Source organism: Salvelinus sp. IW2-2015, linkage group LG15, assembly GCF_002910315.2.
Source record: "Salvelinus sp. IW2-2015 linkage group LG15, ASM291031v2, whole genome shotgun sequence".
Taxonomy (NCBI): Eukaryota; Metazoa; Chordata; class Actinopteri; order Salmoniformes; family Salmonidae; genus Salvelinus; species Salvelinus sp. IW2-2015.
This window is the reverse complement of record NC_036855.1, coordinates 7221156-7236538: the sequence shown is the minus strand read 5'-3', so window position 1 is coordinate 7236538 and position 15383 is coordinate 7221156. Positions and strand designations below refer to the sequence as shown.

Genomic DNA, 15383 nt, shown 5'->3' with positions numbered 1-15383 from the left:
AATGTGCATCACTGAGGCTGTCACACTTGAGACAGGGCCAGCTGAGGTCCATCTGGCCTGTTGGTTCTTCTGTCTGCTCAACCCCCTTGGTTCCATTAGTTACTTCAGTGCTTACTGATTTTGTAACCAATGAGTCTGTTGAAGATGACGTAGTATGCAGTGGGGCTGTTGTAATAGCAGATGTGTCATCACTGAACTCTCACCCTCTGTGGCATCACTTTCTGAAATAGAGGGTTCTGTGAAGTCTCCACTTCCTTGCTCGACAAGGAAGCAGTAGCTGATTCTATGTCTCAGATGTGCTAGTGGATAGAGGGTATTGGGTTGATGTAGATTCTTGCTGAGCTGTGCGCGACTCTGTGAGGATGCAACACTTAGAGCCTCAGATTTCTCTCGGTCTCTTTGATTTCTGTCTCATCTGTGGCTACAGCGAACTGGTCCTGTGGTTTACTGGTGGTCTCAACTACTTCTTGAACACCTGAACCTTCTGGCTGAGTTGTCTCTTGGTCATCCTCTGTCTTTGAGATTCCAGATCCCTCCAAGTCCCTGGGTGAAGAGGTGCTGTGGGTATACTGTGTTGATGCTCCAGTTTGTTCCATCACCTGTCCAGTAGATGTATGAACAGTGGTATATCTACTGACAAACTCAATCGTTGAACACTGGTGCCTTGGTAAACATATCAGGTGTCTGTCACCAGAACCATCTTCTTCTGTAATGGTCAAGATTGAACTTGAGGTCACTGTTGGTCTTGATGTAGTGAAAGCACTAACTGACTCTGATGTGGATGCAGTTGTTGCAACAGAGTCCTTGGTGAACATCTCAGCTGTTGCTCCACTTGAGCTTGTATCCTCTTCTGAAGTGAGGATGGTGCTTGTCTCTGTTTCATCAATAATGGAACACAACTGATGGAATTTCTGAGCTTGATGGCCTCTGGCTGTTTGGCTGACTGTACTATACACTGGAAAGGAGGGGTGGCAGCTGACTGAGTAGTAAACATATCAGAAGTCAGATACCCTGAGCTCTCCTCCTCTAGGATGGTAGTCTCAACATGAGCAATTTTCTCGTGCTATATAGAGAAGAAACTGTAGCAGTAGCAGCAGCCATTTCCGACTCCGCTGTTTCAATTTCCTTTGATACTGAAGTCGTTATATGACTTGGTTTCTCAGTGCTAAAACAGAGAATTGCTGAAGTTGTAGCACTCTTGCAGTCTCACTGTTGCAGTTTCATGTGATGCTGTGGCACTATTTGTTTTGGCTTCTCAGTGCTAAACAGAGAAGAAACTTTAGTCGTGGATGTCATTTGTTCTGCTTCGACTGTGCTGTATTCAGAAGAAACCATTGCAGTAACAGACCCTTTGGTAAACATATCTGGGTCTGGTCACCTGACTTTCATCGTCTGTGTGTGTTACATTTGACATTAAAGCAACTGATGGTTTCTCTGTGCTGCTTGTATCTTTTTCTGTCACTCCACTTTCCTGGGTCTGAGCTGTGCTAAAAATAACCAGGTACCTCTTCAGTTGTGCCGATTGATAGAGTTGCATCAACCTCAACAGCTGTTTCAAGGGTGGTGTCACCGCTGACAGACAATGTGGTAATTCCTCCTTTGTTGTTGCTGGACTAGACAGGTGAGGACAGTTGTGCTTGCAGGTTTCTTGGTGGACACATCTGAGATGTCTTCACCTGAACTCTCGTGCTCTCTCCGTTCATCCTCAGCTATAGAGTTATTGTCAAGTCACCACTACCCTCTCTCGTGAAAGGCTGTGGAAGCCTCTGTTGGTTTACCTGTGCTTGACATGGAAGGAGATTGGGTTTGATGTGGATTCCTGGGACTGTGTAAACTCTTTTGAAGAAACATCACCTGGAGTCTCAGATGTGCTCTCAGTCTCTCTGATTTCATTCTTATCAGTTGCTACAGTAAACTGGTACTTTTGTTTAGTGGTGGTCTCCACTGGTGCCTCCTCAACGACCCTTCAGGTTTACTGTCCTGTCATCCTCTGCTATTCCACGATTCTACGTAAGTGAATGCAGTGACAAATGGTGATGACGTGCTTGCTAGTCCAGTTGCTTGGTCCAAAGAAGGCTCCAAAGTTTCAACTGCTGCAGTGGGAGAGTCTTTGGCTTTCATCTATTTCTTCTGTGGGTGTGATGACTGTCCTACAGTTGTGCTTTGAATTGGTCCCGCTGATGATTGGGGAGAAGATGTGATCATCAAGCGTCTGACATAGTGATGTTGGTGTAGTAGATTCCTTGGTAAACATTTCAGGTTCAGGTTGCCAGAGCTCTCTTCGTCTGTGAATGTGACACTGAGGCTGTTCACACTTGAGACAGGCCAGCTGAAGGTCATCTGTGCCTGTTGGTTCTTCTGTCTGCTCAACCCCCTTGGTTCCATTAGTTATTCAGTGCTTACTGATTTTGTAACCAATGTGTCTGTTGAAGATGACGTAGTATGCAGTGGGGCTGTTGTAATAGCAGAGTGTCATCACCTGAACTCTCACCCTGTGGCATCACTTTCTGAAATAGAGGGTTCTGTGAAGTCTCCACTTCTTGCTCGGACAATGAGCAGTAGCTGATTCTATTGTCTCAGATGTGCTAGTGGATAGAGGGTATTGGGTTGATGTAGATTCTTGGCTGAGCTGTGCGGACTCTGTTGAGGATGCAACACTTAGAGCAGAGACTCTCGGTCTCTTTGATTTCTGTCTCATCTGTGGCTCAAGCGAACTGGTCCTGTGGTTTACTGTGGTCTACACTTTCTTGAACACCTAACCCTCTGGCTGAGTTGCTCTTGGTCATCCTCTGTCTTTGAGATTCCAGATCCCTCCAAGTCCTGGGTGAAGAGGTGCTGTGGGTATACTGTGTTGATGCTCCGGTTTGTTCCATCACCTGTCCAGTAGATGTATGAACAGTGGTATATCTACTGACAAACTCAATCTGTGACACTGGTGCCTTTGTAAACATATCAGGTTCTGGTCACCAGAACCATCTTCCTCTGTAATGGTCAAGATTGAACTTGAGGCCACTGTTGGTCTTGATGTAGTGAAAGCACTAACTGACTCTGATTGGATGCAGTTGTTGCAACAGAGTCCTTGGTGAATATCTAGCTGTTGCTCCACTTGAGCTTGTATCCTCTCCTGTTGAACAGAGCTGTTGCTCCACTTGAGCTTGTATCCTCTTCTGTGTGAACAGTAACAGGGGTACCTGAAGGTTTTTCTGTGCTTGTTGGCCTCTCTGTGACTTCAGTGACTGTCTCCGCTGTTGCTGTTTCTTGTGACATTGTTTTCTCTGTGCTATATACAGATGAAACTGTAGTAGTAGCAGTCACAGTGTCAGGTGTTGCAGTTTTATGTGATGCAGTGGTTACTTGTCCAGATTTCTCAGTGCTATACAGAGAATTAGCTGTAGTTGTAGCAGTCTGTGGAGACTCCCCTGTTGCAGTTCCATGTGATTCTGTAGTCTCTACATGTTCTGGTTTCTCAGTACTAAACAGAGGAAAAGTGGTGGTTGTTTTAGTTGCAGAGTCTATGGTGAAAGTATCACTTGTCTGGTCAACTGAGCTTTCTTCGTCTGTAGAGGAGATAACTGTGCTCGTCACCACCTCATCAATAACAGGTGTAACTGAGGGTTTTTCTGAACCCAATGATTTCTCAGTCTGCCCTGTAACTTCACTCTTTCCTGTTGTGATCATTACATGTGGCATTTCAATGGTTGTCATTTGTTCTGCTTTGACTGTGCTACAAACAGAAGAAACTGTTGAAGTGACAGGCTCTTTGGTAAACATATCAGGAGTCTGATCACCTGAGCTCTCTTCATCTGTGGTGAGAGCTGAGCTTGTCTCTGTAACAGGAATAGATGAAGGTTTTTCTGAGCCTGCCAGTTTCTCAGCCTGCTCGGTAACTGCACTTTCTGCTGTTTCATATGACACTGTGGTAGTAATTACTGGTTTCTCAGTGCTATACAAATACGACACTGTGGGAGTTGCAGTGTCTTTGGTGTAAATCTCATTTGTCTGGTCACCTGAGGTCACTGTAGAGGATAGTGTTGAGCTTGCCTCAGTCACTTGAGTATCCACTGTAGCTCCACTAGAAACAGCTGGGCTGAAAGTCACAGAAGGTGACACTGTTGGTGACACATCAACTTTTTTACTGGGTTCAATGCTTGATGATAATGTTGATCTATCATCCTCCATTTTGCTCGTGCTGAACACAGGAGATGCTGTTGTCACAAGAGACTCCATAGTGGACATCGGAGTAATCTCATCTTCATCTGTAGAGGTGACAGCTGTGCTAGTCTTTGTGTCATCACTAATCGGAGTAGCTGATGGTTTCTCTGTTTGCTCTGTAGCCTCACTGGTTGCTGTTGAGCTTGTGGTCACATCATGTTCTGTTTTGACTGTACTATAAAGAGGAGAGAGAGGTTTTGCAGTAGATGTGCTAGTAAACATACCAGGGTCACCTGAACTTTCCTCCTCCGTAATAGTTGGGGTAACTGACGGTTTATCTTTGCTTGTGGTCTCTTCGTCTTGTTTAGGTACCTCACTTGTCAGAATTGTGCCCTGTGTGGTGTATCGGCTGACTAAGTCTGAGAGAGTTGCCATGGTTGTCTTAATCATCTGAATAGTACTATATATTGGAGAGGCAGTTGTTGAAGGAAATTCTTTGCTGGACATTGGAGATATTGCCGGACTCTCAGAACCCTCTTCATCTGTGGAGGTTAAAGTTGTCTCAGTCTCATCAATGACAGGAACAACTAATGGTTTCTCTGTGCCTGTTCTGTCTTTGGTCAGTGCTGTTATCTCACTGTCCTGTGTAGTGTCTGCTGAGCTTGTTCTTGGTAACGTTGTTGTGGATCCTAACAAGATCTGTTCCATGTTGGATGATGGAGAGCTGGTTGTGAACATATCAGGAGTTTGGTCTCCTGTGGTCTCCTCCTCTGGTATGGAAACCATATGTGCTGCAGTCGTGTCTTTCACGGTGGGAGACACAAAAGGCTGGCTAACTGTTGTTCCCTCTTTCTGGCTTGTCAAAAATTCAGCTGTGGTAGAGCTCAAGGAATGCGATTTGGTGCTGCCTGCYTCTTTGGATGGCGTCACCTCAGTCGTGATAGTTTCTCCTAAAGTTGTTTGGGCACTTGTTGTTAAGGAAGGCAGAGTGGTGCTGGTTGGTTCCTGAGGAGTGTGTGTGTCCTGTGTTGATCCTTCCTCCTCGCCTGAGGTGGAGCCCTCAACGTCACTGGGTGTCGCTGGCGGTGATCCATCTTCAACATCACCAGAAGTGGGTGTAGAGACGGACAGTAAAGGGGTTTGAGTGGAGATGACAACATCTGGAACAGCAGAGGTGCTCTTTGTTCCTTCTGCAATTTCAGTCGCRTCTGTGGACACGTGCAGTTCAGTTGTGGGAGAGACAGAGAGCTCTTCCACAGACCCTTCTGGCTGAGTCACCTCAGCATTACTGTCATCATCCGGGGGTTGTGTCTCTGATCCCTCCACCTCTTTGTCAAACACAGAGGTGCTGACTTGCTGGCTTCCTTCAGGGGGTGTGGGTGTATGAGATGTTTGGGTTTGTTCTGAAGCTTTGGTTACTGCTGTGCCAGATGGTGAAACAGTGGACACTGCTTCAGTAGATGTAGTTATGATGTCACTTGGTCCCTCTCTGGTTTCTGAAAGAGATGATACACYCTCAGCTGTTTGCTTTGTTTTGGATGGGGTGGTTTCCACAACCTGCTCTGGAGGTTCTGTTACATCTGTTATAGTACCAATCTCTATCACAGAGTAATCAAAAACGGTGGGGATCATCTCCTCCTCACTGCCCCCCAGCGCGGTCACATTTCCCTCAAACTGGAACTGGTCTCCTCCTGGTCTCCTCCCAACCTCCTCCTCTACCTGTCTTCTCTCTGGCTCCAGGGTCACCTCATGTTTTCCATTGATGAAGCTCAGCATTGGGGTGATGGTGACAGCAGCAGAGGAGAATAAGTCAGGTTCTCCACTGGCCAGCATGGGCTCACCATCCACCAGGGAGGGGATGGCCTGGTCAGGAACGGCAGGGATGATAGGGAACTGACTCAAAGTGTCTAAGATCAGCAGAGTCGCATCCACTGAAAAGAGACAGGGAAATGGAAAGAAAAGAAGAGCGAGAAAGAGAAAGAGAGAGATAGAGGGAGAAAGAGGGGGGAAAGAGACTGATTAGCATACATGACAATGACACTATAAAAAGTAACATTAATTACTAATGTTGCTAACATTAGTTCCTGCATTTATTTATACTTATTACTAAATAATTATTGAAAGTGATTYATAAAGTGCACAAAATGAACAATTGTGACATTGTTCTTAAACTTATGATTAGATTTCTTTCCTCCTGAAATGTAACCTCACTCAACACAGTAATTGTCATTCTCTATAATTTTACTAAGGTGTGGATTTTCCAAAGATACAAAGAGTAGATTATGTGAAAATATACAGATTCATATCCATACAGCAATTGAAAAGAATTCCCACTGGGCACAGACATCAGTTCAACGTCTAGTTTTGATTTACATTTAGTTAAGTTGTGAATTCAACGTGAAATCAACAAAACATTTCACCATGTCATTGGATTTGGGTTGAAAGTTGGGTGAAAAAAATACAAAATGCTCTGACTTTTTGCAAATCCAACACATTTTCCATGTTGATTCAAYGTCATCACATAGGGGGTTGGAATGTCGTGGAAACAACGTTGATTCAACCAGTTTTTGCCCAGTGGGTTGTCTCAACTTTCACAGTTCTCCGTCCAGGCTGTATTTAGTGAGTGGAAATCCAAATAAAAACAATTCCACGTTTGCCCTTCCTCTTTCAGCTGAACTCTATTCAGCGCCATGGTTTACAAAAACATTGGACCTGAAATCATGTAAGATCACCTAGGTCATCAGTGGGGGGGGAGTCTGCTTCTACTCCTGTTAACCTTTATTATTTGTAGGTCCTCTGTCTAGTCATGAATAGCAGGGGATGGTAAAATCGAGTGGCAAGATCCAGCACTAAGTAGAGCTCAGCAGCTAATACCTGTTATGTGCTTATGACTTAATGATTTGATATGGTCAAAGCATCGTCACAACAAAGATAGCATGAGAGGACTAGTCACTTTAAAGGTCAGCCTACAAATAATCAAAATATTATAAATCAAATCTTCTCGTACATACTTGGAAACTTTGGCTTGTCTGCCAACTGAATAGCATCCAAACCATAATCCACAGATKTATATCCCCAATTGATTTTCTAAGAAAATATGACCACAAGCCATCTAAGTGAGTCAGAAATGTAACATTTAGGCTTAACATTGAGGATTCCAAATGAAACAGTAACACTTCCAAACATCTTCGTGGAACATCGTTTGTTGTCTGGGGTTACCACTAATGCATTACAGGTCTTATGAAATGTCTGTATTGATGGTGGCCACTTCCAACTTGGATTCATATATCATACATGTCTTGCAATACTACAGATGCAGGATATTAATTTGATCACCCTGTTGCAGGAAAAATTTCCAGGAAATGTAAAACTTGTAGTGTATGAGGTTTAAAAAGGCTTCTGAAATTTYCCCTTTGAAATTTCAGACTTGATTTACCCTTACAAAAACTATATCAACCCCTACAACAATGTCCATTAATTATAAACCACATAAGAATTTAAATGTCCTGTTGCTGCAGGATTATTTTCCTGCTGTAGCAAACTGGCTCAAATGAAAATCCTGCATCTGTACACATTCACAAACAATCAAATACCACACATACAGTATAGTGGTCCAATGACCTTGTGTGACCCTAGGCTTCATCAGTAGTTTTTTTTTCTTCCKTCAGCTGTGTTCATTTCTTCTTCTTTTTTTATGGTAACTCAGCAGCATCCTTCACTCTCTCCAAAGCACAAAGCTATCCCCATCTTCCTACACGCTTTACGCCTTGCTTTGGAAAGCACACTGTGACATGCTCCACCAGTTAAGAGGATGGCATCTCGTACACCTCACAATACTTGGCAGTGATGTTTTAATCAGGCTGTTATGCGGAGCATTAAAGAATGCGTATGCTCGGTGTAACACGGCCCTTAAGCCCATGTCCTGCGGGCTGAAAGGTTCCCCTCAGACCCCAAGTCAACTAAGGCCCTGAGCAAAGACAGACATCCTGTTCCTGCCCTGCTTTGCAAACAAGAACGGCTGTTCGGAGTCAAACCCTGAACAGATCCATTGGATGTCAGAGTGTCTCCCTGGAGAGGAACGCGTGCCACATCTGATGATCGGCCCACACAACTGTACAGCCTTTGGAAAATAAGTCCTCACACGTCCCCTCGAGATGCACACTSCTGTGTTTTTTTCCCTTCCCCTTATTAATAACAAACGTGGTGAGTCAGCCAGTGCTTCACGCCTTGATCTGACGGCACTAAAATGTATTATAAAGCAGGTGGTAAATGGCTTGGCAGAACACAGAGCTGTGTGGTTGTCTCTCTGTCATGGTAATCAGCTCACCATTCTTTGGCTTGATCTGTTTACCATTTTCTACTTGCAATCCAACCAGCGCCAGGGTAGGGGATAATGGTTATTCATTCACCATTCACCACACACTCCTCCTCCATCTATTTCTCTCTCCCATCTGAAAAGAAAAGTTTCCCACAAGTTGTGGCTCAGATAGATTAATGGCTGGAAGAGAGAACACCTGCAGGAGCCGAGAGCTGCAGAGGCTGACACTTGTTAAGGCCAGTGGAGCCTGGGAACACAGGAGAGCAATAACCCACCCGTTACACACACACACACACACACCAGCCTCTTTAATCACTGCATCTTACCTCAACACACATGCCAACCTCCCTACCCTTTCACCCCCCCCCACCCCCACCACCACCCACCCCTCCCACTACCCCACAACTACCACTACCCCACCACTACCACTACCCCTACCCCCACCACTACCCCACAACTACCACTACCCCACCACACTACTACCACTACCCCCACCACTACCCCCACCACTACCACTACCCCTACCCCCACCCCTACAACTACCCACTACCCCCACCACACTACTACCACTACCCCCACCACTACTCTACCCCCACCCACTACCACCACTACTACTACCCCACCACCACTACCACCTATTCCCCCCCACGCCTCCCCGCCTCCCTCTTGGCCCTCCCTGCCTCAGTTGCTCAGTGGCGGGTGCCCAAGCTCCTGGTGACATATTACGCATCTGTTCAAATAAAACCAGCCGCCCACATAAACCCAGGCCAGCAGTGGCTCTGGAGGGAGAGCAGTGCTCCATGCTGAGGACAGGCACAAACACTCTGCTGTGTGCGAACCATGACCTCAGCMACAAAACTCACCAGCTGCACAGCACCACTGCTCCAGAGTCCWGACCTATCTCCTGACTCTAATTCAGTGGGCAGGTAGGTCATGTGGTTGCTTTGGAAGAATCATTTTGTACTGGAGGGCACATAACTGAAGATCAAATTATAAGTGGACAAATATCAGTTTTCTGTACTCACTGGAGTCATTGTAGCCTATAAAAAGGGCTTGATAAGTGACAATAATCACTCACATCTCCCTGATCAGAATGAACAAAATTATGCCATAAGGGCACAGTGATATTTTATTGCACGTTAAAATATCACTGTGCACTTATGGCATCATTTTGTTCATTCTGATCAGGGAGATGTGAGTGATTATTGTCACTTATCAAGCCCTTTTWATAGGCTACAATGACTCCAGTGAGCACRGAAAACTGAGGCCAATTCCCATAAGCAAGTGGTGTCTCCTGTGGTGGCACAAAACAGTCAAGCCACCACGCCACCAGCTACTCAGATGTCCTCACAGAGAGGGGAGATTTTTTCTTAGTGGTGACATCACCCTTGAGGTGATGTCCAGGCTTCAGTGTGCTGACAGGCATCTGTGCTTACTCAGGTAGGCTGCCAAGCCTCCTCCTTTACTGTCAGGCTGGCAGAGGGAGCTACGTGTGTGCGCACACACACACACACCTGGCGGAAGAGAAGGCCAACGCTTAGGGCCTCAGAGGAAGCCCACACACAGACCCAGGGCACAGCCTGTGTAACTGTGTGTGTGTGCTGGTGTGTGTGTTGGGTGTGTGTGTGGTGTGTGTTGTGTGCTGGTGGTTGTGTGTGTGTGTGATGTGTGTGTGTGTGTGTGTGTGTGTGTGTGTGTGTGTGTGTGTGTGTGTGTTGTGTGTGTGTGTGTGGTGATGTGTGTGTGTGCGTGGTGCGTGGTGCGTGCGTGTGTGTGTGTGCTGCGCACACACACGTAGCTCCCTCTGCCAGCCTGACATGTAAAGAGGAGGCTTGGCAGCCTACCTGAGTAAGCACAGATGCCTGTCAGCACACTGAAGCCTGGACATCACCTCAAGGGTGATGTCACCACTAAGAAAAAATCTCCCCTCTCTGTGAGGACAATCTGAGTAGCTGGTGGCGTTGGTGGCTTGACTGTTTTGTTGCCACCACAGGAGAACACCACTTGCTTATGGGAATTGGCCTCAGTTTTCCGTGCTCACTGAGTCATTGTAGCCTATTAAAAGGGCTTGATAAGTGACAATAATCACTCACATCTCCCTGATCAGAATGAACAAAATGATGCCATAAGTGCACAGTGATATTTTAACGTGCAATAAAATATCACTGTGCCCTTATGGCATAATTTTGTTCATTCTGATCAGGGAGATGTGAGTGATTATTGTCACTTATCAAGCCCTTTTTATAGGCTACAATGACTCCAGTGAGTACAGAAAACTGATATTTGTCCACTTATAATTTGATCTTCAGTTATGTGCCCTCCAGTAACAAAATGATTCTTCCAAAGCAACCACATGACCTACCTGCCCACTGAATTAGAGTCAGGAGATAGGTCAGGACTCTGGAGCAGTGGTGCTGTGCACTCGCGTGAGTTTGTGGCTGAGGTCATGGTTCGCACACAGCAGAGTGTTTGTGCCTGTCCTCAGCATGGAGCACTGCTCTCCCTCCAGAGCCACTGCTGGCCCTGGGTTTATGTGGGGGCGCTGGTTTTATTTGAACAGATGCGTAATATGTCACCAGGAGCTTGGGCACCCGCCACTGAGCAACTGAGGCAGGAGGCCAAGAGGGAGGCGGGGGAGGAACGTGGGGGTGGGGTAAGTTAGTGGTAGTTGGTAGGTGGGGTAGTAGTAGTGGTGGGGTAGTAGGTGGGTGGTAGTGGAGGGGGTAGTGGTGGGGGTAGTGGTCAGTAGTGGTGGTGGGGTTAGTGGCTAGTTGTAGGGGGTGGGGTAGGGAGGTAGTGGTAGTGGTGGGTAGTGGGGGTAGTGTAGGGTAGTGGTGGTGGGCGTAGTGGTAGTTGTGGGGTAGTGGTGTGGAGTAGGGGTGTGGTTAGTTGTGGGGTAGTGGTAGTTGTGGGTAGTGGGAGGGTGGTGGTGGTAGGGGGGGGGGGGGCGGAGTGGAAAGGGTAGGGAGGTTGGCAGTTTGTGTTGAGGTAAGATGCAGTGATAAAGAGGGTGTGTGTGTGTGTGTGTGTGTGTTAACGGGTGGGTTATTTGCTCTCCTGGTTCCCAGGCTCCACTGGCCTTAACAAGTGTCAGCCTCTGCAGCTCTCGGCTCCTGCAGGTGTTCTCTCTTTCCAGCGCATTAATCTATCTGAGCCACAACTTGTGGGAAACTTTTCTTTTCAGATGGGAGAGAGAAATAGATGGAGGAGGAGTGTGTGGTGAATGGTGAATGAATAACCATTATCCCCTACCCTGGCGCTGGTTGGATTGCAAGTAGAAAATGGTAACAGATCAAGCCAAAGAATGGTGAGCTGATTTACCATGACAGAGAGACAACCACACAGCTCTGTGTTCTGCCAAGCCATTTTACCACCTGCTTTTATAATACATTTTAGTGCCGTCAGATCAAGGCGTGAAGCACTGGCTGACTCACCACGTTTGTTATTAATAAGGGAAGGGGAAAAAAACACAGCGAGTGTGCATCTCGAGGGAGACGTGTGAGGACTTATTTTCCAAAGGCTGTACAGTTGTGTGGGCCGATCATCAGATGTGGCACGCGTTCCTCTCCAGGGAGACACTCTGACATCCAATGGATCTGTTCAGGGTTTGACTCCGAACAGCCGCTTTCTTGTTTGCAAAGCAGGCAGGAACAGGATGTCTGTCTTTGCTCAGGGCCTTAGTTGACTTGGGGTCTGAGGGGAACCTTTTCACCCGCAGGACATGGGCTTAAGGGCCGTGTTACACCGAGCATACGCATTCTTTAATTGCTCCGCCATAACAGCCTGATTAAAACATCACTGCCAAGTATTGTGAGGTGTACGAGATGCCAATCCTCTTAACTGGTGGAGCATGTCACAGTGTGCTTTCCAAAGCAAGGCGTAAAGCGCTGTAGGAAGATGGGGATAGCTTTGTGCTTTGGAGAGAGTGAAGGATGCTGCTGAGTTACCATAAAAAAGAAGAGAAAAATGAACACAGCTGAACGGAAGAAAAAAAAACTACTGATGAAGCCTAGGGTCACACAAGTCATTGGACCACTATACTGTATGTGTGGTATTTGATTGTTTGTGAATAGTGTACAATAGCAGGATTTTCATTTGAGCCAGTTTGCTACAGCAGGAAAATAATCCTGCAGCAACAGGACATTTAAATTCTTTATGTGGTTTATAATTAATGGAACATTGTTGTAGGGTTGATATAGTTTTTGTAAGGGTAAATCAAGTCTGAAATTTCAAAGGGGAAAATTCAGAAGCCTTTTTTAAACCTCATACACTACAAGTTTTACATTTCCTGGAAATTTTTCCTGCAACAGGGTGATCAAATTAAATATCCTGCATCTGTAGTATTGCAAGACATGTTGATATATGAATCCAAGTTGGAAGTGGCCACCATCAATACAGACATTTCATAAGACCTGTAATGCATTAGTGGTAACCCCAGACAACAAACGATGTTCCACGAAGATGTTATGGAAGTTTACATGTTTCATTGGAATCCTCAATGTTAAGCCTAAATGTTACATTTCTGACTCACTTAGATGGCTTGTGGTCATATTTTCTTAGAAAATCAATTGGGGAATAACATCTGCTGGAATTATGGTTTGGATGTATTCAGTTGGCAGACAAGCCAAAGTTTCCAAGTATGTAATAAGAGAAGATTTGATTATAATATTTTGATTATTTGTAGGCTGACCTTTAAAGTGACTAGTTCCTCTCATGCTATCTTTGTTTGTGACGATGCTTTGACCATATCAAATCATTAAGTCATAAGCACATAACAGGTATTAGCTGCTGAGCTCTACTTAGTGCTGGATCTTGCACTCGATTTTACCATCCCCTGCTATTCATGACTAGACAGAGGGAACCTACAAATATAAAAGGTTAACAGGAGTAGAAGCAGACTCCCCCCCCCCCACTGATGACTAGGTGATCTTACATGAATTTCAGGTCCAATGTTTTTGTAAAAACCATGCGCTGAATAGAGTTCAGCTGAAAGAGGAAGGCAAACGTTGGAATTGTTTATTTTGGATTTCCACTCACTAAAATACAGCCTGGACGGAGAACTGTTGAAAGTTGAGACAACACCACGGGCAAAACTGGTTGAATCAACGTTGTTTCCACGACATTCCAACCCCCCTATTGATGACAGTTGAATCAACATGGAAAATGTGTTGGATTTGCAAAAAGTCAGAGCATTTTGTATTTTTTATTCACCCAACTTTCAACCCAAATCCCAATGACATGGTGAAATGTTTTGTTGATTTCACCGTTGAATTCACAACTTAACTAAAGTAAATCAAAACTAAGACGTTAACTGATGTCTGTGCCCAGTGGGAATTCTTTTCAATTCTGTATGGATATGAATCTGTATAATTTTCACATAATCTACTCTTTGTATCTTTGGAAAATCCACACCTTAGTAAAATTATAGAGAATGACAATTACTGTGTTGAGTGAGGTTAACATTTCAGGAGGAAAGGAAATCTAATCATAAGTTTTAAGAACAATGTCACAATTGTTCATTTTGTGCACTTTATGAAATCACTTTCAATAAAATTATTTAGTAATAAGTATAAATAAATGCAGGGAACTAATGGTTAGCACATTAAGTAATTAATGTTACTTTTTATTAGTGTCATTGTCATGTATGCTAATCAGTCTCTTTCCCCCCTTTCTCCCCTATCTCTCTCTTTCTCTTTCTCGCTCTTCTTTCTTTCCATTCCCTGTCTCTTTTCAGTGATGCGAACTCGTGCTGATCTTAGACATTTGAGTCAGTTCCCTATCATCCCTGCCGTTCCTGACCAGGCCATCCCCTCCCTGGTGGACTGGTGGAGCCCATGCTGGCCAGTGGAGAACCTGACTTATTCTCCTCTGCTGCTGTCACCATCACCCCAATGCTGAGCTTCATCAATGGAAAACATGAGGTGACCCTGAGCCAGAGAGGAAGACAGTAGAGGAGGAGGTTGGGAGGAGACCAGGAGGAGACCAGTTCCAGTTTAGGAAAATGTGACCAAGCGGCTGGGGGGCAGTGAGGAGGAGATGATCCCCACCGTTTTTGATTACTCTGTTGATAGAGAGATTGGGTACGTATAACAGATGTAACAGAACCTCCAGAGCAGGTTGTGGGAAACCACCCCATCCAAAACAAAGCAAACAGCTGAGAGTGGTATCATCTCTTTCAGAAACCAGCAGAAGGGACCAAGTGAGACATCATAAACTACCATCTACTGAACAGTGTCCACTGTTCACCATCTGCACAGCAGTAACCAAAGCTTCAGAACAAAAACCCAAACATCTCATACACCCACACCCCCTGAAGAAGCCAAGAAGTCAGCAACCTCTGTGTTTGACAAAAGAGGTGGAAGGATCAGAAGAACAACAACCCCCGGATGATGACAGTAATGCTGAGGTGACTCAGCCAGAAGGGTCTGTGGAGAGCTCTCTGTCTCTCCCACAACTGAACTTGCACGTGTCCACAGATGCGACTGAAATTGCAGAAGGAACAAAAGCGCCGACGCATCTGCTGTTCCCCAAGAATGTATGTCCATCTCCCCAAACCACCTAATTACATGTCCAAGTCAATCTAACACCCACTGTCTTGCGTTGGCATGTTGGAAGATGATCACAACAAAAGCACAGCAGACAAAACCCAGAAAAAAAAAGAAAAGAAAGAAAGAATGACGTGCAGGGCTCCACCTCAGGCGAGGAGGAAGGATCAGAACAACAGAAAGAGAAGAGACAACACCACACTACAAACTCGAGAACCAACCGGACAGCACCACTCATGCGCGTTCAATGCTTAACAACAATGACCCAAAAAACCACCTTCTAGGAGCAGCACATCACCTCACGAACTTGAGGTGCACGGCATGGACAAACCCAAGAAAGCAACGTGCAGCAACAATCCTCCTTTTTT

General features: G+C 45.5%; 1 protein-coding gene across 1 annotated transcript in view; it reads right to left on the bottom strand.

Annotated features, from left to right (window-relative positions):
- LOC111973961 (versican core protein-like) overlaps nucleotides 1–15383 on the bottom strand; it is a 63090-nt gene that overhangs the window by 30721 nt on the left and 16986 nt on the right. The window contains exon 6 of the mRNA XM_070446868.1: nucleotides 3107–6083. Coding sequence (XP_070302969.1) covers nucleotides 3107–6083 — 2977 coding nt within the window. The remainder of the gene's footprint in view (nucleotides 1–3106; nucleotides 6084–15383) is intronic.